A 25,224-nucleotide genomic window follows, 5' to 3' on the forward strand; every position below is an offset into this window, starting at 1 on the left:
ATAAAAAATATTAATCTATAGTTTTAAGGTGGTTGCCAACAAAAAAATTGAAATAAAAATGAAAATAACAAACGCTTTGTAGCTGCAAAACGTGCCGAGTTAACATTCGTTTCAGAATAAAACGTGTACGTGTTACATTGTAGGTGAGAAGGATTTAGTGAAGACTACATTTCTATGGAAATTTCTAAGCTATATATTTTTTTGTAGTTATAGTAATGTGTATATTGTAACAAAGCTAGTCAGTTTGAAATATATCTCATTGGTGATCGCACCGTACAATATGTCAGATAGATACTGTATAGTTACTGAACAAGGCGGAAAAGCGAATCACTACATATTTTAAGCCGAAATCCCTCGCCACGTTTTCCTAATTGTCTGTTCGCGATAAACTCATATAATTTTAATCCAACTTGAATATAGTTACTTTGACAATTGCATACAAATTATACCTTTAAGATTTCATAATTTCTTTTTATCTCTTTTTTTAAACAGAAAAAATCATAACACATAATCATCCATAAAACATGATTTATTCAGCTTTTGTTTATTACACTACAAAAATTAAAAGCCATACAACCTACTCATATATAATATATAAATATGTATGTATGTTGTAAATAGAAAAGATTTTTATTTGTTTTGGATTAACTCAACTCGAAAAATTTTAACAAATTCTTTCACCAACTACGTCTACGATATCACTGACTGACATAGGCTTTATTTTAATTGACAGAAACAGCAGAAATCGTTAAATCAACGAAGGTAGACAAAAGGGTAGATAAAATATAAACAAAATATATACGTATTTTTAAATACTGAAAAGCAACACTGCTATATTTCAGAAAATCATGATGACATGACATACTAAAACTTGTCTCGTTTTGTGAATTCTCCGCTGCATTTCTGATGGTAAAATATGATGAAATTGAATTCAGTGTACGTTGCATCATTTAATCCGCTTTATGTTTATGTAAACATCCATTTTGTATCAAACTTGTACGAGTTTTGGCGCCCGCTACACTGTATGACAGTTTATCTGTGAAATTAGTGCATAACATATATTTTTTTTATTTCCTATAATTATTTTATTACATTTCTATCGAGTATACCAAACAGTTCGTGTTTTCTAATGTTTACGCGAATCAGTCAGTCCTACCGTGACCATGTTTGCTGTAAAGTATCCGAAACATCGAGCATCTAAAAAAACTTAATAAACCGCGATAAAATCTGACGAAATTGTTTCAGTATACCATTTTATAAAACAACTAGCTGACCCCGCAAACGTTGCTTTGCCATATATCTTATTAACCCGCCCCCCCCTTATAACTAAGGGGTATGAAAAATAAATGTTGGCCGATTCTCAGACCTACCCGATATGCCCACAAAATTTTATTAAAATCGGTCGAGCCGTTTCGGAGGAGTTCAATGTTTAACACCATGACACGAGATTTATATATATTAAGATTAGACGCAAGCTTAACTCTCTAACACAACATACATATTACAATTATTTGGGATATCAGAAGAATAATAAAAGGACAAATATATACTTAATGAACTATCAAAACGTAAAAAAAACACTTTATATAAAACGTAAGGTTAATAAATATATTCAAAATATTCGATATAATATGACGATATTCTGTTTATTCAATTCCTAAAGACATATCCATATATATATAATCGTCAGGCCATTGATACATCACAAAATCTCAAAAACTGCTGTACACATGAGGATGAATATGGCAAGGAGAAGTTTATAGTTAGTAGACGTACGCTAAGAACGGATTTTTCAATAGCGCCGCATTAAGAATGTCTTCGAAAGATTTTATAAAAGTCCTTAGTTTTGTATGCTACAAACTGTAAATCGCCTCAGATGTAGTTTATAGTAAGTAAAATTTCGCTATAAACGGTTTGATAGTGCTGGATTAAATTGTCTTAGGGCTCTCACAGTTTTGTATGAAAGTCCGACATTTTTTGTGCGACAAGTTTGAAATGTAATTCAGATGTAGTTTAAAGTTAGTGAAAGTCCGCTAAGAACGGATTTAGTGACAGGACCGGATTAATGTGGTCTAAGGACTCGACAAGTTTGTATGAAGGTCTTCCATTTTTTGTGTTGCAAATTATACAAATATATTGTAACAGACGCCCAATAAGAACAAATATCAAATCGGGGTTGAAAATTTGTATTTATCATTCAATCCGTCCGTTATTGATTTTTTTTTTAATAAGAAGCATGAAACTTAATTATTCCTCTATTGATTAAAAATGAATACATATGTATTACAGCATTAGTGATAATCTACCCTTAAAAGAATGAAATAGGAATTGAAAGTTTAAATGAGAAATTCTTTAGTTTTGGAGCTGAAAACATGAAATTGTAGTGGATTACTAATTATTAAAAATGAGTCAACACGTGTTTCAGTTTTCGTGAAAATCTTAACCTACCTAAAACCTAAATGTTTAAAATAGGAGATGATTTTTTTATGGAAACTCCGTTATTTCTGGAGTTAGAATATTATTTCACCCTTTATTTTTAGACCCTTTTAGACCTTTTAGAGGTTAGGTATTGGTTGTTAATAATAATAATAAAAAATAATCAAATGTATTTTATTTTAGCCTTGATGTAATTCTTACGCCTCAATATATCTTAAACTTTTTTTTATACAACTTTTTTTTTACGTGGGGAAAATCCATCATGGATACCCTCCGGCGCGGGGGCGCAAGAGGGTTATGTCAGACTCCTACTGACTAAAAAAACCACCACGTGTGAGTAGTCGTCCGCCTGGGCGGGGCGAGATGGGGTCGCGCTAGCATTCGACACCTATTTTTTTTTTTATACAACTAGGTCAGTAAACAAGCCTATGTCTCATCTGATGGTAAGCGATTACCGTAGCTTATAGACATCTGGAATACTACAAGCATCGCAAGCGCGTCGCCGACCCCACTCCCCCCAGTAGCTCTGGTCACCTTATTTGCCACATGAGCACAATACTGTTTGAGAGCAGTATTGTTTAGCTGTGATCTTCTGTAAGGTCGAGGTACTTCCCCAGTCGGGCTGCTTCAGATTGTGAAAATAACATTTCCTGATGTGCCTTACCTCAGTTAACCATACTTACACTACGGGACTTACAAAGTAAATGCGCCTTTGCAAGGTGACATGACTTTGATTTAGGAAAACAAAAGCCCTGAGGTTTTCCTGTTATATCGGAATTAGAAATTTTAGAAGCTTGAAATTTTATTTATAGGGTTTTGATTTTATATAACATAAATAATTATCCCAGCGTTTACGGGAATTCTGTGTGGTAAATGGGGGGGGGGGGGGGGGGGGTTAGTTTGTTTTACTGAAATTAACTAAAAATGGCTTGAAAAAGTTAAGGGAACGCTCGATTGTTCCATGAAGCGTGATTGAAAGCGAGCTTTGCGAGCAGTCTCGTATTTCTAACGCACGAAAGTCGAACCATAAATGTGTTACAAAGAGGTTATGAATTTTTGTAAAATAATGATTTTACACTACTTTACTCTTTGTAAATATTATTAATTTCTATGCAACCGAAACCACGGGCAACTACTAGTATAAAATAAAATATTTGAAAATTTCAAACTCCTTCCCACACATGAATGGAAAGTACCCTCATATATTATTTGTCACCAACCTTTACATATCACTCACAATCTTATATAATTTGCTTTGAAATGGGTCTCAAGGATTATCATAGAGATATTTCTTTTCATGTCAAAAATATTACGTATTAAATGACAGAAGAAATTGAAAAGTAAATGGATAATAAGCTGTCGTCATTAGAATTTTGTAGGCTTTATACATCTATTAATATTTAACTGAGGTAGGGTACAGCCGGAAATTTCCTTCTCAAAATAAGGAGCAGCCTGATTGGGGTACTTTTTTTTCTTTTTACGTGGGGAAAATCCATCATGGATACCCTCCAGCGCGGGGGCGCCAGAGGGTTATGTCAGACTCCTACTGACTAAAAACCACCACGTATTAGCAGTCATCCGCCTGGGTGGGGCGAGATGGGGTCGCGCTAGCATTCGCCATCTGAGCCTGATTGGGGTACTAACTCAACCTTATAGAAGACCACATCTATATAATACTGTTTTCAAGCAGTATTGTGTTCCAGTTGGTGTGTAAGGTGATCAAAGCTCCTGCGGGGAATTGGGCATAGGGTCGGCAACGTGCTTGAGATGCTTCTGGTGTTGTAGGCGTCTGTTAGCTACGGTAATTACTTAACATCAGGTGAGCCGTACACTTGTTTGACGACCTAGTTATATATATATAGGTATGTTATGTTCAGAACTTCATCAAATCATGTCAATTGTAATAAGTAAAATTTAACCATTTACAGTTTTGCTAGTATAGCATGAAAGACAATTATGTAACCGTTCTTAAGTCACTACTGAACAAACAATATAACTAGTACTTTAAAGTGTTACATTACGTTCTTAATACCACTGAAATATAACGAGATTATTCCAGGTCATATATAAGCATTATAATTGACTATTCAGGTAAATACCAAACTATACAATATCTTAGTTAGCAATCGCATTACGATTGTAGAATAACGATTGCCAGTTATGTAATTGATTGTATTAGGATAGTCATATAAATCTATTCTTAGAAATCAGAAGTGAAAGAGAATTTTATTTTAAAAAGAATAAGACACGGAGTAACCTTACAAGATTTATGCATTTACATCAACTAAATGTTTATCAATACAAGTACAAGTACGCGTTCTATTAGCACTAGAGAGTACGTCCGTCGCTGGCGCGAGCTCGAAGCAAAGAGAGCGATGCCACCGCATGATGTGACGTGGCGCACGCGGCGCTATTGCCCCGCCCTCCGCGCTCCGTCGCACGACGTCACTGAGTAGAGGAGCCGGGTCGTGGGAAAGTTTCTAACACTATGAATTCCATAACTTTTCATTGACAAAAATAAAATGAAGAGATTCTAAAATTCGATGTATTTGTGTAATCTATATCAATAGTATAAAAGGTTTTTTTTTTTTTTTTTGAACGCACTAATCTCAGAAATTGATGGTTCGATTAAAAAAAGGATTTATGTTTTAGATAGTCCATTTACCGAGGAAGGTTTTTTATTAGTCCACAAAACTAACCACAATCGCTTAATATAGACATATAAAGTATTAAAAGTCTAAAAAGTATCTATATACTTGGATCTATTAGATGTGGACATAACATGCGTGACAAAGAAAACAAATCAGGCTACTTAACTGTACTGCAAAATCACAAGTAAGAAATAAAAAAGTGTGTGTGACTTATGTACGCACATAAGAAGTTTTACTTAATTGGCTCGCTAACTTTTTCTTCGTTGTATCGGATTCTTCAGGGTGTCAGTTTTTTGTGACGGTGTGCGCGCGTATTGTAACCATTTATTTTCATAATTTTCGTTAACGCGCCAAAAAAAGTATAACTTCAAAAATTACTAAAACACACTCAAATCTAAAACAAAGTTATATTTATATTTTAGGACTATTTGTTGTGTAATTGTTACGGGTAAAATCGCAGGGCACAGCTAGTTATTAATATAACTTTTTTGTCCACAGCTGGCCAGATCAAATCAAAGTCAGGTCGTCCTAACGCGTGTCAGCTTCGGCCTCTCCGGTAACTTCAGTTGCGAGGTCACGGCTGACGCACCATCCTTTGCGACGTCCATCGTGTCTAACACTATGGATGTTGTTGGTAAGTTTACTTACAACTAACTGACATATTAATCATTATATTCCTCAAATTAAATAATATTATTGGCTCTATACAAATATGATTCAGTTCTTTTGAAGCCTATATGAACAAAGAAATCTCAGTTTTTATTTAAAAAAGTAACATCAAACAATTTTCGTATTACAAAGAACTATAAATAATGTTAAAAGATTAAATTAAATATCATAGATTTTTTTACAATAAAAATCATATATATTTATATAATACACAAATAAATAAAATTGGAGTGTCAGTTTGTAATATTAAAATAACAGCTTTTTCCAAAATGCATATGGATGTACCTATAACATGGTACATATACCAAATTAATATTTTTTTTACAATTTTTGTCTCTCTGTCTGTTTGTCTGTTTGTTTTTTTCCGGCTAATCTCTGAAACGGCTGGACCAATTTTGACAGGACCACTTTTATTTTAGAATTTGATTTATTTTATAACTCTGCGAACAGAATAATAACTTTTTTGTTAAATTTCACGCGGACGAAGTCGCGGGCACAGCTAGTTTATTATATTTACGTTGAGTAATAACAGCAAAATTCTATGAACTTTATTTATACATTTCTGTTTTATAAATTTTAATAAATTACTACGCCTGTTCTTAGAATAAAACAATATTATTTAAACCCGAATCAGTATTCTAATTAATAAATTAAATTTTGTTTTTTCAAAGTTTATCACGTTAATCTAATCTGATATTAGTAAAAACGTGCTTTTGAAACTGAATTAAAAAAATATAGGTTATATTTTTAAAACTATCCAAGCATTTATTTATGAAATGATTAATTTACAGTTTTTGAATTATATTTATTTTAAAGTACTTATTAAAATAACGCTTTTCTTTTAGTTAAAAAATTAAAACGAACTAATTAGAAACATACAGTATTGAAATATATATCTTTTAATTAATTTTCTTTTTCGTTAAGATTTAGATATTTTTACCATTCTCACACATACTTTTAGTGATATATAGAGTCAAATTTTAATCACAATTATTATTAAAAATATTTTATCCAAGTAAAATTATAATGATAAAACTTTTTCGGGTTTTATCGCAGTTTCTTAAGTTTTTTGATACTTTACAGTAACCACTTTAGAATCAATGTAAAATTAATCAATTTTCTTTAATTTTTTTTTTTCGTAGTTCTACCTCCATCGTCTCCAACGATCCACACAAGTCAACACTATTACATGCCGGGCGATGTACTGAGAGGGAATTGCACGTCTGGACCCAGTCGCCCCCCTTCAGAGCTTACATTCTACATTAACGATATATCTGTAAGTATATTTTCGATTTTTCTAAAATTTTATCGGTAAATGGGATACATTTTACGAATTTAAGAAACAAATCGGATTAATGAACTATTCATGTTATCTCACTTTAAAAAAACTACGTCAATTCGATTTATCGTAGACATACAAAAGAGCTTAAAAAAACAAAATTTCGATAATCGTTCAAATGAAGTTTTTTTTTTTGATACATTTGCAGACTTAGTGAGACTGTAGTAGTAGTATATATATGGTATTGATACTTTTTACCAGTTGACATAATATTTCTTCATCATCATCATCATCATCATTTCAGCCTATCACAGTCCACTGCTGGATATAGACCTCCACAAGTTTGCGCCAAAAATGGCGTGAACTCATGTGTGTTGCCCATAGTCACCACGCTGGGCAGGCGGGTTGGTGACCGATATATAATAATATTTCTTAGAGGTGTCGAATTACCTCCTTTTAAATACATATAAGACTTATTGTTAAACGCTTAATATTGCGAAATTTGTTCGATTTTAATGTTTCAAAATATAATCAAAATTTATTAGGTGTATATAAAAAAGAATGATGTGAAAATATTTTCTGTGGGCTTTTCAATAACGTCCAAAAGTGATACACGCATTATATTAATGGTTTAAATTAAAGTATGTTTGCTTCTTCAAATTTAAGAGGCCTCAAAATACTTGTATGAAGAAGACTAAGAGCAGATATTATTGAAGATATTATATAATAATATAAATTAAATGTACGTGTATGTATTAATTAAAATACATGATATAAAATATTGGAAACTAAAAGTTACTAGACAAACTTTCAACAAAGTTAATTATAAAATTCAAAATCATTTAATTCCTAATTCAACCTTTATTTAGTAGCCTTGAAAAAAAATGTGTGTGTCAGCTCCGACGCACGAGTGGAGTTTACTCCTTCAGATCGACTGTCTAAATAGGCACATAAAGGCTTACTAGACTAAGAATAAGATTAATACCATATCAAATGGTAAATAAACGAATCAAATAATGTTACAAAACCGTAACGAGGTCATTCATTCAGTAGATTTTACTCCTTTTAACTTTACTCAATGGTAAATTCTTAAGGAGTAAACTCCGATAAAATTAGCCTACTATTATATTGTTACGTGTTAGGGGTTCGAAGGGTTTGGAGAGAAAGACCTGCTGACTCTTCTGGAGACTTTGGCATCTCCAAATCTCACTTCCGACACCAGTTGTTCCGTGCCCAACTGCGTGACAGAGTCCAACGCTCAGGAGAAGGACTACAACAATGGGCGTTGGAAATTGAGAAACTCGTCAGGAAGGCACACCAGAAGTGGGATTCGAACCCACGCCCACTAGCCCTAACACGTAACAATATTTTTTCCTAAGATTTAAAATACTCGATAAAAATTTGTAAAAATTTAACAAACAGTTTGCCCAATTTGTAACATTAGTACATAGCGTTACAGTATAAAGTTTAAACGATAGTCTTATTACAGATATCGGACGATATAACGACTCAGGTCTTACAATAATTACTACCGAATTGAAAACGTATGTATCTGATACCCCTACGTCCCAATTACAATCCGGAAAGTCTAATTACAGTTCGCAAATCCAAGTTCGAAAATTATTCCAATTTAGAATTTGTAAACCAGATTTAAATTTAGTGTAGGTTAGGGACGTATGTATTTGAATTATTACTTTTTATTACGACTCTAGAAAGGAGTTTAGAACAATTTCGCAATTTAACTGGCAGTAACACAAAAAATATTCGTATGAATAAATATGAAAGAATATCCGCGCCTGATTAGGTTATAGGGTATAGTCTAGTGACCAAAGCGACTAACAAATGGGAATAAATAGGAATATTAAAACATGTCAATACGATCAAGGTATGGCGTAAAACGGATAACCATGGCTTTGAAACCTAGGGGTTTAGAGTATATGTTGCTTTTTCGAATGATTCCCGAAAATATATTTCTTTTATACAACTAGGTCGGCAAACAAGTTTGCGGCTCACCTGATGTTAAGCGATTATCGTAGCCTATAGACGCTTGCTACACAAGAAGCATCACAAACGTGTGGCTACCACCAATAATCTCAGGAGCCTGGTCATCTTACTTACCACAGCAACACAACACTGCTTAAAAAGCTGTATTATTTAGTTGTGATCTTCTGTAAGGTCGAAGTACTTCCCTATCCAGGCTTCTCCACCTCAGCGAATCATCTTAAACATAATTTATACTTATGATTCACTAAAATGACATACATACAAGTGATTCTTGAGACGGCTCTTTCGATAATATTAATACGAAGAAACCATTTAAGTGCAATCTTCACGATCCATTTTAAGGAATAATTTAACAATCAGGGTATCATTTGGTACAAAACATTATCTCATTCGCTCTGTAGTAATTTCGTAACAGAGCAAAATATTTTTTAACTTTAGATTATAAATATAGGATGTTAATTAAAATCTTCGAAAGATTAACTTTTTAAAATAGCACACAAACCCTTAAACCTAAAATGTAATTCCACTTATAATATATTTCATAGTAATTTAGTAGATTTTATTTTATAAAAAGTTTTCAAGCTTGTTCTTAGGAGAGATTCTTTTAATGTAAAAGCAACGAGGAAAAGGAAATGTTTAGTTTACATCTTAAAATTACAATTCGTACCGACTTGTCGATTCGAAGTTTATTTTAAAGCTCTTTTCTCATACCAATCGCATAATTTTGCAGAAATTCAATTTACCAAGTAAAACTTTATTCACTATAACTTCGTACAGCATCAACGTTTAATTAACACTTTATTCGCGTCAGGGTAAATCCTTCTCGAGACACGGTTAAATTTCTATACAAGTTTTAATTCGAGCGTCGCTGGCTTGTGGCATATTTTACAAACTCCTAGATTTACGTTTTGGTCTTGAGTTTTCTTATTGTTCTCGTTAGAAATTGTAGCGTTATACGGCGACACTTCCACACGTTTTAAGTGAATGCTACTAGAAATTAAAAGAGGAACAATAGCCGAGAATGTTTCTCGGTCTTTCACTTCGAAAGAGTAAACAGTTGACTTTGTTACTAACTTACTCGAACCGTTTCCCGCGCTCTCTTCCATAAGTTTGAAAAGAACTATGAGGCTCTTTGATTTCATTTAGAAGTTGTAACTCAATAACACTTAGCATTACTTAGCCATGTACGAGGAAGCTAAGATATACAAACAGAGTTACATATCTTATTACATACACGTTTTAGACAAAGAGTTTATATTCAATTATTATTAATACATATATTAAATGATATAGTTTATAACATATATGCTATCTATTTTTTGTTATTTATTTATTTAAATTATATTTACATGTACCTACACATAATTATACTAAATATAAGTTTTTAATTTATCAGTACGACAATGCGTTGGCGCATCAGTCACAGCACTGATTTGTGGATGTTGCGCTGGCGGTTGCGGGTTCGATTCCCGCACATGATAGTCATTTTTATAGGGCATACAGATGTTTGCCGTGGTCTGGGTATTTGTGCAGTGCTTGTGGGTCTCCCCACCGTACCTCGGAGAGCACGATAAGCCGTTAAACATGCATATCCGCACGATGTCCGTAGTATACGGTGGATTTAACATAAGCTCTTGTTCCTCGTGATTTTTATACTGACATTTATTTTGTCATTATAAAAGAACGATCTAGAAAGACTTTACCGCGCATGATGAAAAATTTCGAAAAAAGCTAGGCGTAATTTTGTAATAGAAGATATTTAATTATTAATAGATAAATTATTGTTTAATAGCTAAATATTCATCATCATCATCATCACAGTAGCCTTTCGCAGTCCACTACTGGACATAGACCTCCAGAAGTTCACGCCAAAAATGGCGTGAACTCATGTGTTTTGCCCATAGTCACCACGCTAGGCATGCCAGTCACCAACCCGCCTGCAGGCGGGTTGGTGACTTTGTCGCACCAAAGACGCTACTGCCCGTATTCGACCTGTATATTTCAAAGCCAGCAGTTGGGTGGTTATCCCGCCGCCGGTCAATTTTTTGGGTTCCAAGGTGGTAGTAGAACTGTGTTATCCCTTAGTCACCTCTTACGACACCCACGGGAAGAGAGGGGGTTATATTCTTTGATGCCGTAACCACACGTAAGTTAAATATATAAATCGTTAATAGCTTGTCGACATGATACTATTGTCATATAAATTCTAGAATGTGTCGCAGATTATAGGATAGAATTGAGTGATGATACATTTTCGAGGCTAGCATAGGCTATATTTAACATAGATAATGAGTTTCGCCCGCAATAGACGGGCTTTAATAGTCAAATTAAATGCTTGTGAATTACGCTTTAGATATTCAAAATAGTACCCTTTGTTAGATTTTCACATTCGCCTTTTATTGTTACTACTTCGTCACAATCTGACGTTAGTAAATTATTACAATTAGAAATACAAGCTGACGCACCCGAATATTAATAAAAGTGGAATTTATTTATTTCTGTATCCAAAATGTGATAAAATTAATATCTGACTTACTGGCTATTTAAAATTAAATTAAATTTGATGAAAATAAAAGAGTAAAATCGTGATAATACAATCTGCTACTATATAATATTACAATTGTTTTTTTTTTTTACTATAAATTTTTCTAATCTGTGAGGTACGCTTTCTAAAAAATCTGTTTCTATATAATATTACATTTGGTTTTTTTTTACTATAATTTTTCTAATCTGTGTACGCTTTCTAAAAAATCTGTTAATATATAATGTTACATTTGGTTTTTTTTTACTATAATTTTTTCTAATCTGTGTACGCTTTCTAAAAAATCTGTTAATATATAATATTACATTTGGTTTTTTTTTATTATAATTTTTTCTACTCTGCGTACGTTTTCTAAAAAGAAAAATAAATACTTTCGAAATCCATTCATTTAAAAAATAGCGAGTCATCTTTTAATCGCAATAAGTCTTTGCAATAGACTTCGCCAAATCGCTCATTTTCTTCCAGTATTATGGTAGAACACATTAATTTACATTTTTTATTAATGTATAAAATAAACGTAGTTATCGAGATTAAATTAAAATTTGATTCATAAGAAGCGGAATGTAAAGCAGTTAGCGAAGCAGCTAGTGAAACATTTGCAGCGCCTTCAACGTGTTTATACTAGATAATGAGTGACATCCGCAGTGCTACTGGCTTTGAGCTACGAATTAAATCCACTTTCATGTAACATAATTTTCGTTGGAAATTTGTCTTAAAATAAGATACTTTAACATTTGAATTAAATCTTATTTAAATTTAGTAAATAAATAAATATTTGTAACTATAAATGTAATTAATTCCGTCGAAATTGTAAAGATATTACTTACAATAATTATAACATTTGATTGGCGATTAAAGTTACTAGATAAATATTTAATTGATGAAATAATTATGTTAAAAAAGGTTTTTCATGCATAATTTTAGAAACACGAGTGAATACAAAATACATTAAAGAAGATTTCCACAGTTCGCTATAATAGTTTTTATTTGTACTACTTAACCTTTCTTCTCTCAATTGTACACGAATGACGAGATTATGTCCCGACGTTTTTCCCATTTCAACTAACATAGAAAATGACATTTCTAGAGATCAGACCTCTTGGAACCTTCATAAAGCATTTTCAACAAAGATTAACATTTCAATTAGAATTGGTATAGAATACACGGTCATATATGTTTGTCTGGTTTCCAGTATCTGCCAAAGTCGAATATCCCGATTTTTTATGATATAATATAACATATTATGTTTAGTATAAGTTATTTGCTAACTGATAGTACGACACCTTGTTGGAAAACGTCGTAAAAATGTCGTGTATAGGAAAGTTCTTAGCAGTAATGAAGCGTTTACAGACTTTTCCAGTTCAAAAAATACAATGCAGTATTCCAAGACTTGGACACTAAGGAATTTTTGCAAAGGAAATCGAAATTTATGTATATCAAGAAATATGTAGCTCAGAACGTATATTATTTGATTATTGATATAATATATATGGGCAATATTTAGAAGTATGCTTTTGTAAGAAAACTGCAATACAATGCAAAAATACGTTGCTTGCGATGCTAACGCATTTCCATTTAGCTCGGTTTATCAAATTTCGAGTAATGTCCGCTACGTCGGCTTTAAATGTCAAATTAATTGTCCTTTGCTTGACGCTAGTATTATTTAACTCTGTTTTCCAGTCATATTAAATAAAGTAATATGACTGGTAATATGCGAATTTCTTTTTTTATATATCATTTGTAATACTGTTAAAACCTTGTATTGGTGTATGAAAGTGTAAATAAATAAATAAATTAAGTATACCTTTCACATTAAACTTACTGTAATTAATTTAATAATATAAATAAGACAATATCCCTTTTATGTGGATTTTTATATTGTCGATACTTAAATTGTAATTGACTAAAATTGGCAAATGAAAAACTTTAGAAAACGAAAAATGTTAAACAGAAAAGATAAATAAAAAATTTAATATAGGATTCTCACTTAGATTACACTTGTTAAAATGGTTTATGATTCTTTGACATAAATGACTAGTCAATTATGATAGAACCAAACACTGAATACGGCATTTAATTCGACTTTTTTTATTTAAACTTATCTTTAAATAAATTAGGAATTTATAATATTTGGTGGCAGTTGCATTAGGATGCATAAGACGATGCGTTGGTGCAACGGTCACATCACTAGTTTTGTGACTGTTGCGCTGACGATTGCGGGTTTGATCCCCGTACATGACAAACATTTGTATTGGCCATACAGATGTTTGTCATGGCCTTAGTGCTTGTGTAGTCCTTGTGGGTTTCCCCACTATGCCTCGGAGAGCACGCTAAGCTGTCGGTCTCGGTTGTTATCACGTACACCTGCGAAATATATCTACCAACCCGTATTGGAAGAGCGTGGTGGGTTAAGCTTTGATCCTTTTCCTACATAGGAAAAGAGGCCTATGCCCAACAGTGGAATATTACAAGCTGAAGCGCATTAGCATTTGATTTTATTTTCGCGACTATTAAGTTATATTTCATGATAAATCCTAAAGTAACAATTTAAATTAGAAGTGTAAAGAATTATCGTAATGTGAATTAACATTTATCATGTTGTTTTTATGTTGAATTAAGCATTAAACGTACGATACTCCACACAACTCTCCACAGTAATACTCGTACTATATCCAACTTAATAGCTTTCCATTTACCGCATTACTCCTGGCCATTTAAAAGTTGTAACGAGTAAAATAGGCTTTTCCTAAAAGATAGATTATATGTTATTTCCAACTTATCTGTTCATTTATAAAAGAAGAACATTTTTAACCCCACATTGTTTTTGTATATGCCGAAAGGATTATACTAGAAAGGTGTTAGATGGCTTGACTTATCCACACATTACTGACAAATGTCGTCATATTTCATCAAATTTTCACAAAATCTTTACACATTACACCCAAAATCTTCCTCAGTTTGTTTGTTGGTGATAATGTTGTAAAATCCGTTGTATCATTTTTAAGTTTCTGACGAACAGACCAACACTGCGGGGGACTTGTTTAATAGTATGTAGTAATTCTTTACACAACATTCTACACATGAGTTCACGTTATTTTTGCCGTAAACTTGTGGAGGCCTATGTCCAGCAGTGGACTGTATGGATGGAGACTGTAATGATGATAATGATGATGAGTAATTCTTTATCGATTTTACCGATGATATCAGGAGTTGGTAAACAAGTGAAATTTTTTGAATGTGAAAATAGCAAAATATTCGACCGCCATGCCATTTCTATTCCACTGTTATCTATGAAAGAAAATCTGAGGTATTACATAATCAACTCTTAGCTTAAGGTACAGAGGAAGATTTACATCCTAATCCCTTTATGGATGAGGCTTTCGCTTTATACACTCAGTATTTTATATAAAATATCTTTTATAAAATGCGAATTTAGATAAACGCATTAATTTAACAGCCGCTACATTTTGAAATAAGAAATTGTTTTTATCATGACCTAGCTGATCTTCACGGCTTTACTTGCGTTGATTTCCCATATTATCAGGTTTCAGACAATCTATATAGAAGTATACGATACTCTAATTAATTTGTTATGTAATTAGAAACAAACTTTTTATTTTTAAGTAAAGCTGAACGTTAGTGGGCTAAAAAAATTATTGTTAGGATTTCGTCTATGTTGTTATTAATATTACCAGTACCATTGCAAGCACGTTGCCAACCCTTACCCCTCACCGTCCCGCGTAGCACTGGCTACCCTACCCACCACAGAAATACAATACTACTTGGAAGCAGTAGTTATTTAGCTTTGATCTTTTATAAGTTTATGATACTTCCCCAGTTGAGCTGCTCCGAATTTTGAGTACTCTCCTCAACATATATATATAATTTTGTTCGCAGGTGACACCAGGAATGTACCAGGTACAGCCAGCTCCAGAAGGTTTGTTCCGATCGGAGCTCTACGTTCAGATCCAGCTGTGGCCGGCTCATTATGAAAGAGGAGCGCCGATCCTCAGATGCGAGGCCAAAGTGGGGGACCTATATCGAGACAACTCGGCCGTTGCTTTGTATTCAGCGAATAGCGATCCCAAAATAGAAAGAGGTAATTGAAAAATCACTTTATGCAATGCCATTGTGATATGAGCCTATATTATTGATAGGATATTTCGTCCATTTATAATTTATTCTTATAAATTTATTTTTAATATAATTGTGTTTTGGTTGCAAACGGAAAAAACGACTGCAAAGAGTCACTTTTTAATACAAAAATTACTAAATCAATCGACGATCAACGACACTAGTTTACATACCTAATGGGTCGAAATCCAGAATAACACATAGTCTATTTTGTATTCGGGAATTTCCTTAAGTGGTCGGAAACTAAAAGGCAAGACTGTAAGGCACCTACTTTCATTTTTAAGAGTTTTGAATTAACTAGCTTTTCTCCTTGGATAATTTTCTATTTTAACTATCAAAGAGAAATACCAGGGTATTAAGTCTTGTCATACTTATCTTTATTAAATTTCTTCTCGAATTACTTTTTAATAGTTTCATTTTGTTGTACTCGATTTTCAGCATAGTGATCTGAGTATGTTTATGAATAACCTAGCTTTATACATTTTTTGAATTTACCAGCTGACCCCTCAAACGTGGTTTTGCCATATATGTTATTACCCCTCATATCCCCCCCTTATAACTTAGGAGTAAGAAGATGTTGGCTGATTCTTAGACCTACCCGATACGCACACAAAATTTCATAAAAATCGATCCTACCGTTTCGGAAGAGTAGACTAACTAACTAAGAAGAACTAGCATTGTGGCACGAGAATTTTATATATAAGATTTGATGTTTTTCGTTTGTGATTTGTGAACAAACTTCTGAATGTCTTAATGCATTGATGAGATAACCTTTAAAGTACGTTATTTCTAACGAAAAAGATATGAAAAGTTATTAGACGTTATTGGACAGTGACAAAGTAAACATTTTTAATTTAATTCCCTCTCCCAAGTAACATATACGATATCCTTATTCATACTAGTACATATTAAGTATACTTGTTTCACAAATAACTTCATAGATAAGATTAAATAATATAAAATACCAGCTGTGCCCGTGTCTTCGTGCGCGTAGAATTTAACAAAAAAGTATTTGTTCAATTCGCAGAGTTATAAAATAATTAAATTTGTAAAATAAAAGTAGCCTAAGTGACTCCGTATTACATCATCTATCGGCCAGTGAAAGTCCCGTCAAAATCGGTCCAGCCGTTTCAGAGATTAGCCGGAACAAACAGATAGGCAGAAAGACAGACAGTCAGACAGACGACAGACAAAAATTGTAAACAATGTTATTTTGGTATATCCATATGTATTTAGTAAAAAGCGGTTATTTTAATATAACAAGCAGACTCTCCAGTTTTATTTATTTGTATAGATTTCTAATATTTTTATTATTCGTCTTTTTGCGTGTTTCCTGCCATGGTACGTAAAATGCTGTAGACGTAATTTGAAGTATACTCGTCTCGTTTTAAACGACAACGAGACGAAGGGTAGATTGATTAATATTTTGCCAATGACATCTAGCGACAGACTGGCAACTCCACAGCAATCCAGACGCATTCGTGATCCATCCGTAAGTTGCACTAAATCTTTGACATCTGCAAGTATGGTCGTTTCCGGACTGTATAATTATAAAACAACCATAAGCTTCAATAATTACAACGAAATACGCCAGAACTACATGAGAATAATATGATTGTACGTATAGGAATTTCGGTTTTAAAAACTACGACACCTATAATATTTTTTGGTAAAATCCAAAGATATAAAAGCCATTCAGTTCACAGCAAAGGAGAATAGAAACAAAGGATTGGCTTCGACTTTAATATTTCTATTGTTAAATTTCAACAAAAGAACTAAATACTAAAAGGTGTTATGGTTATAAACGAACCATAATTAAGACCTAGTAGAAATCCTGTGTTGACCCAGATAACTTTTAAATGCGGTGCATGTTTTAACGACAATTTTATGACGATAGCATTTTCATAATATTATCGTTCGATACAAAAGTTAAAAGTAGGCTGTGTGGCTCCGGCAGTATAGAATATAGCCACCCCATGTCTTTCCATGGCTGTCGTAAGAGGCAACTAAGGGATAACACAGTTCCACTACCACCTTAGAACTTAAAAAGCCAACTGATGACGGGATAACCATCCAAGTGCTAGTTTTGAAACAAAGAGGTCGAAGACGGGCAGCAGCGTCTTCGGTGCGACAAAGCCAGCGCTGCGGTCACCAACGCACCTGCCCAGCGTGGTAACTATGGACAACACATATGAGTTCACGCCATTTTTGGTGCGAGCTTGTGGAGGCGTGGTGCTGTGTGGCTACGGCACTAAAGAATTTAGCCACCCCCTCTCTTCCCGTGGGTGTCGTAAGAGGCGACTAAGGGATAACAAGGTTCCACAACCACCTTGGAACTAAAGAAGCCGACCGATGGCGGGATAACCATCCAACTGCTGGCTTTGAAATACACAGGCCGAAGACGGGCAGCAGCGTCTTCGGTGCGACAAAGCCAGTACTGCGGTCACCAACCCGCCTGCCCAGCGTGGTGACTATGGGCAAAACACATGAGTTCACGTTATTTTTGGCGTAAACTTGTGGAGGCCTATGTCCAGCAGTGGACTGTTTAGGCTGTAATGATGATTGTGGAGGCCTATGTTCAGCAGTGGACTGCGATAGGCTAAAATGATATGATGAGTGATTAATCAAAAGTACAACACTTTACTTTGGAGTTAAGGACGATTGTTTGTATGAGCCATACGTACACGGTCTAAGCATTTGATATTTGTAATGCTTTTGTTTCAAAAACTTCATCCTTCTCAGATCATTGTGTGTTTAATGTAGAAAAACTTAAGTTTATTAACAATTTTTACCCGACTTTAAAAAAAAGGGGATGACTTTCAATTCGATCGCATATTTTTTTGTGTGTTACCTAGTAAATTTTAGTCTGGATGTACGGATTTGATTATTCATTTTGCTTTTTGTGGTTCCATTTAAATATGATCAAGAACTGACGTGTAGCTTTTAGGTTATTATATTAAAATTAATATTAGGGAATATTTGACTGCTCATTTTATTGCTTATCTTTGTAAATTAAGTCCATTTTTTTTTCGTTTGTAAACAAACACAATTATTCATTATAATATTCGAGATTTGGGTGTGCTAAGAGATTGTGACATATAATTTTAATATCTCTCCAAAATTATTGTGTGAAATTATAAACATACATATGTGAAATATCTATGTGAAATTATAAAATTCCTCTACAAATACACCAAAATTATTACAAACATACTTTTGGATTAATAGCGTTCCGTTTCGATATATTCATGATTTTTCTGAAACAATAATCCAGACAACCTTGAGTCTGAAAATAACATCAGTGTGGGTAAACGTCTTTTCCAAGTACTGAATAAGGGTTATGTTTGATCCTAAATGTGTATGTATTATGTGTATAGGTATGTATGTATATATATGTGTATTTGTAAGGTCGCGTTTATATATATTCACAATAATATAATCGGTTTAAAACGTTTTGGGCGCCGCGTTGGCGCAACGGTCACAGCCACGGATTGTGCCTGTTGCCCTGGCAGTTGCGGGTTCGATCCCCGCACATGACAAACATTTGTATTGGCCATACAGGTGTTTGCCGTGGTCTGGGTGTTTGTGCAGTCCTTGTGGGTCTCCCCACCGTACCTCGGAGACCACGTTAAGCCGTCGGTCCCGGTTGTTATCATGTACACCTGATAGCGATCGTTACTCATAGTAAGGAATATATCCGCCAACCCGCATTGGAACAGCGTGGTGGATTAAGCTCTGATCCTTCTCCTACATGGGGAAAGAGGCCTATGCCCAGTGGTGGGATATTACAGGCTGAAGCGTAAAACGTTTTGATGTATCAGATTTCAAAATTGTTACATTAATATGAAGTAAACAATATGAAATGTCTGCGGTAATTTTTTAGACATAATCGTAAATAGCAATCAACTTGTGCGTGTTCTTAGGACATAAATATAAGAAAACTGCTTATTAACTATCAGAAACCCGCTGGGTTTATTATTATCTATTAAAGCGTAAAAATATGGCTGATAAATTTGAAATTATCTCATTTAATCATAAGATCATAATTGCTAAACATGCGCGTATAAATCACGGCAGATCTTATACTATTAAACGAGCAATTCTTGTATATATATATATATATATAATCTGAATCTCGGAAACGGCTCCAAAGATTTTCATGAAATTTAGTATACAGGAAATTTCGGGGGAGATAAATAAATCTAGCTAGGATTCATTTTTAGAAAATGTCGTTTTATCCCTGTTTTTAGACGATGGAAAAATGGCTAAAATATCGTAAGAATACGAAGGTAAATTTCGCAAATGTCAATAAAGTTGTAATAGCTCAGGTGGGAAATCGGCCGGTCGCTATCGACCGAAAATACCACAGTTCAAATCCTCAAATTTCCAGATTGATTATTATTTTTTTCTCTTTTTGTCTAATTGCACTCGTTATTTTTTTATTTAAATATCCAGCTCATATTTTTTATTATTATGTCGGTAAAAAAGAAAAATATTATTCATATTTTATCATTATTATTTTTTACTATTTTTTTATTTTTGATTTTTTATATTTATTTATATTTTTTATTATTGTCGGTAAAAAAATATTATTCATATTTTATCATTATGTAATTCGTATTTAAATAATATGATTTCCAAAAATACACGATTTACTAAAAATACCGAGCTAAGCTCGGTCACCCAGGTACTGGCAATTATACATTCAAAATGTAAAGAATATAAACTGACGATTTTAATGTCCTAAGACCTAAACCTTCAAAATTTATTAACTTCAAAAAAGAATGTGCTCTTATTTATTACCCAGCCATTATTCAACTTAGTCGAAGCACAATAAGTCTACTGTAAATTGTAACAATGTTGCGACATGAGCCAAGTTAAAATGATTCTCTAACAACGCTAGTCTGTACGCAGAGGAAATTGTCTTCGCAAATGAGGCGGCAGCAATAATTTACTGAGCTTCAATGACTCTTTGCAACCAGTAATATTATTACTATAGCTTCCTATTCACGTATTTGCTACACCATTGAGAGACTTATTTGTTACGTTGATAAGTATTATTTTTCTTCATTCGTTGGCTATTTTCTTGATGGACGCCATAAACGAATATGGCCTCGGTAATGTTACTTTGTTGAAAATAAGTGCCTGTTGGAATAACGTTCAGTGGTTATCGAAGATTATTTTGTATTTCTGAAATACCTTTTATATTTTCTTACACTTCAGAATTTCAATAATATAAAATCACGTTCGTAACTATCATATTTCTCCTTTTGTCTATTTTAATTTCCTTAACAACTGCAAGTATTTCGTTACCGGGACAAAAGTATTTTTTCTTTAACGAGAAAAAGCAGCGCTGGATTTAAGTTTTCGGCACTCGAGATTTTTATTGTGAACAGTGTCCTAGCTTTTCTTTTACATTTTCTCCTTTGAAGTGTTAAGTTTCGAAGGATCAAGGCTGAATGGATTCTTTTACTTATAGATTATAAGAAATATGAAGTAGTAAACTTGGAAAAAAATGTGTATTTTAGGTGGAAATAATCCTTTTCTTACCTGTTTTAGTTTATTTTGTAAAAATATATTTATTTATAGTATTTGTGATTCTGTATTAATTGAAAATATTTGGTAATCATTATATTTCATAAATTTAAATTGAAATTTTTAACGCAAATTACAAACTTGAAAAAAAAAACAGCGATATATTGTTGAATTTTCTAATTTTTTATCGTAAAATCTTTACTCATTTTTAAATATTTCTAAATCTAGCGTGTAATGCTTTTATAACACAATTGAAATAAATTTTATCGTTGTTTAATTATTATGAAGTAATTAAGAGACAAAATAAAATATTTACACCAACAATGTTGATAGCTAGTAAAGACATAACAGTTTTTTTGTTGTGACTAGTTTTAGTAATCATGTCTTGATTATGGTACTTTTATTTAAGTTTAAATGCCTAGTATATAGTTATAGTCTTGATGATAATTCCTGATACACTACAATATTCATCTATATTAATATTATAAAGCTGAAATATTTGTTTGTTTTTTTATTTGTTTAAATGACTCAATCTTCGGAACTACTAGTTTGATTTTATGTGTTAGATAGTCCATTTAACGAGGAAGACTATAAACTGTTTTTTTTTTTTCAAACTAACACATATGAAACCGCGTGGACTAGCTAGTTAAGAAGAAGAATATATTATGTATGTTGTTGCTAATTAAATTAAAATACCAAATAGTGAAAACATGAATCTAAGTGTTAATTAAACAAAAAATTATATTTTTATTTTATACATTAGTTTAGTACACGTCCTAAAACCGTAACTCTCATAAATAAAATTCTTACTGCAGAAAATACATCAATACGATCCAAATGCGGTACAACTTCAAAGCAAATTCGGCTACATTCCACACTGAACTTCAGTTTTAAACTTTCTGTTGCAGTGACGTCGCCTGGATCTGGAGCCAAACTGCACGCATGCCAAATCCTTCTACTGCTCCACATTATCGTGTGGGCTAACAATACATAGGCGTAATGATCATACGTGTACTAAAGTGCTATTTCATTCCAGTAAAGTAAAACGGCGAAAAAAAGTAGTTGAATTAACAACTGACCAATCAAGTACGACTGTATTATATGACCTTGAATAGTGAGCTCTGATTGGTTGTTTCAAATAGCGTTTTTTTCTGTTTCTTTAATGCCATGGATTAGCACTTGTTATAAATATAAATAAATATGGAATAGATGTATTCAATTCTGGTCAAGAGATGAGGGAAATTAATATTAGATAATTGTACCTAAATGAGCTAATAATTATACCAAAGAATGTAAAGACTAAGAATATTGTTGATTTAATACAAATTATATGTCGGATTGTGTGTTTTAATTTTTTTTCCTCAAATTTTCCTGAAATAAAAATAGCTGATCATAATAATATGGAAATTAAAAAGACAAAGTTTTTAAGTCAAGTATTTTTTAAAGTAAATAATAAGTTTTTGAGATTCTTGAATTTTCTCAGACACATTAATTTTTTATTATATGTAAAGTCAGAAACCAATTTCTGTATATAAGTAAATTGAATAAAAATATTGCTTTCGTCTTGCTATACTTTGGACTATCTAATTACAAGAGATGAAAGATACACACATTACCACTTTGACACAATATTTAAGGCCACTTATATGCTCAAACGAAGTAACACACTAATAGATTAATTAAGGATTTTAGATGTTGTTAAATTTTCACACTTTAAAATTTATTTTGAATTTAGTTGGAAAAATTTACTAATTTCTCAAAGATCTAGAATAATTTTCAGTTAGTTTCCAGTAAGAAATCAGAAACTATATTTAGCTAGAAACAATAGATTAAAGATCTTTACGTTACCGCTTTGACGAAAAAATAATTTGCGCCAAATTTTGCTCACATTACCTTATCGACCCTAATGGAGTAATTAAGATATTTTTCGATTTAAATTTTAATTTTTTTCATATTCTGAAATTTCTCAAAGGTCTTTACCCTTTTTTGCCTTTATCATAACACCATTACGTTTGAACTTATCGTGGAAATGCTTACTGAATAATCTAGTATTGATTTATCCATAATTCACGTAATACGACTACCTAGTTCATATCGACATACGTTAGACATTGACGAGGACGTGTTTATCAACCGTTGCTAATCTGATAAATGCCACGTCAGGAACTTACGTCATGTAAGGGATAGCGACTAAGTCTATGAACGTCAAGATGGTGTCAAGCGTGTGCCAAGTAAGGTATCAACGTGAGTGTCGAGGTAACAGATTACAAATGTGTCGGGAATCCTTATATATGCTTAGGGTTGACAAAGGTGTTTCATTTTTTTTTAAAGATTTATAATTATTTGGACAATGAAAGTAAGCTGTTGAGTTGTCATAATGTGAGTGTATTGTACATTTTTTCTTTGCGTTTCGCGCTTCTTATTTATAATTTGTTGTATTATATAAGAACTAAATTTGTCTGATCTTACCAGAACTAATACTTACAAATACTAAATCCTAGCTAAAACTTAGTGCGTTTTTTTTTTCCAAAAGTATAACTTTAAGATATGACGTTAACAATCCTGTATGTCTCGAGATTCTTAGCTATGTATGAACGAGTAAATCTACCAATTCCTACTGAGGAAGCTTAACAAATAAGGGGATGATAACCATAAAAGAATACTGGCCTTTATGCTTTTGTAAAATACAAAACCAATTCGTTTAAACGCGATCTCTATATCAATAAATAAAGCTGCTCTAACTGGATTTAGAAAACTCTTCGTAAATATACCAGAAACTGTATAAGCTGGCTCGTTTCCTTCTACATTGATTCGGACGTTGGTTAAAGTAACCTTATGAAGGTTACTTTTGAATTCAAATTATTCAATTGTATTGTATTTAACTTATTATTAGGATTTGACTTATTATTATATTAGTATAATTGCGACATTTAATTATAAAAGCGTCGATTGGATATTGTTCTTACATTTAAACCGGAGTGTTAGGATAGCCTTCTGTTAGTAAATGAATCTACAAAAAATAATTATGAATCACTTTAGCCTAATAATCAAATATGGTAGAGCATACTGGATCAGGACTCGGTCCGGTCTAGATAAGGACAGCCTGATGTAAAATATAATCAAGTATGGTAAGGCATACTGAATCAGGATCCGGTCCGGTCCAGATAAGGATAGCCTAATGTAAAATATAATCAAGTATGGTAAAACATACTGGATCAGGACCCAGTCCGGTCCAGATAAGGATAGCCTAATGTAAAATATAATCAGGTATGGTAAAGCATAATTGCATCGGACCAGGTTTGTTCTAGATCAGGATAGCCTGAAATAATTACGCGAACTGAGCCTGAATCGCACTATCGATGTTTTTGAGCGCGCTTACTATATATAAAGGTATCAGGATAGTCTAGCAGGGAGTCCATTTTTACATAGTGGAGCAATCGTAAGTAGTAGGAAGTAGTTAATTCGTAGTTAATTAATAGAAGTTAATAAATAAATTTAATTTAAAGTAATAATTAATTAATAATATAAAAATAAATAAAAATAATTGATATTTAAAGTAAAAACAAAAATAAATAATACAGTGGAAAAAATAAACGGAAAGAAATATAATAATAATTATGTTAAGTAACATATTTATATAATTCATTTTTTTTATTAAACAATTTTTTCAATTGATTGATCTGCACCCGGTCAGGAAATCTCATCTCATCCTGATCAAGTCCAGACAAATCTTCTGCATTACATACCTTATCCGGTCCAGATTGGGCATGCCTGGTCTGGTCTTGCTAAGGAACACGAAAAAATTTCTACTCGGGACATCCCATAATTTCTAAACCTAAAATCAAATACTGATAATCTTTCCTGCCTCATAATCCTCAAATCAAATCTACACTAAGTGATTTAAAGTATGTAAAATTGATGAGTTTATTTCACAACATGCACTCTTACTTCAAACATTTTCACAACTATTTCAC

At 32.7% G+C, this 25,224-nt stretch overlaps 1 protein-coding gene across 1 annotated transcript in view; it reads left to right on the forward strand.

Moving 5' to 3' along the window:
- The window catches only part of LOC123657648, a 43,586-nt gene extending 20,998 nt beyond the window's left edge, over nt 1–22,588 (forward strand). Inside the window, exons 4-7 of the mRNA XM_045593170.1 lie at nt 5,586–5,721; nt 6,899–7,032; nt 15,479–15,680; nt 22,159–22,588. Of these exons, the coding sequence (XP_045449126.1) occupies nt 5,586–5,721; nt 6,899–7,032; nt 15,479–15,680; nt 22,159–22,244 (558 nt within the window). The 3' untranslated portion in view covers nt 22,245–22,588. The remainder of the gene's footprint in view (nt 1–5,585; nt 5,722–6,898; nt 7,033–15,478; nt 15,681–22,158) is intronic.
- Nucleotides 22,589–25,224: the final 2,636 nt, after the last annotated feature.

This window comes from Melitaea cinxia, chromosome 11 (assembly GCF_905220565.1).
Source record: "Melitaea cinxia chromosome 11, ilMelCinx1.1, whole genome shotgun sequence".
NCBI classification, from domain to species: Eukaryota; Metazoa; Arthropoda; class Insecta; order Lepidoptera; family Nymphalidae; genus Melitaea; species Melitaea cinxia.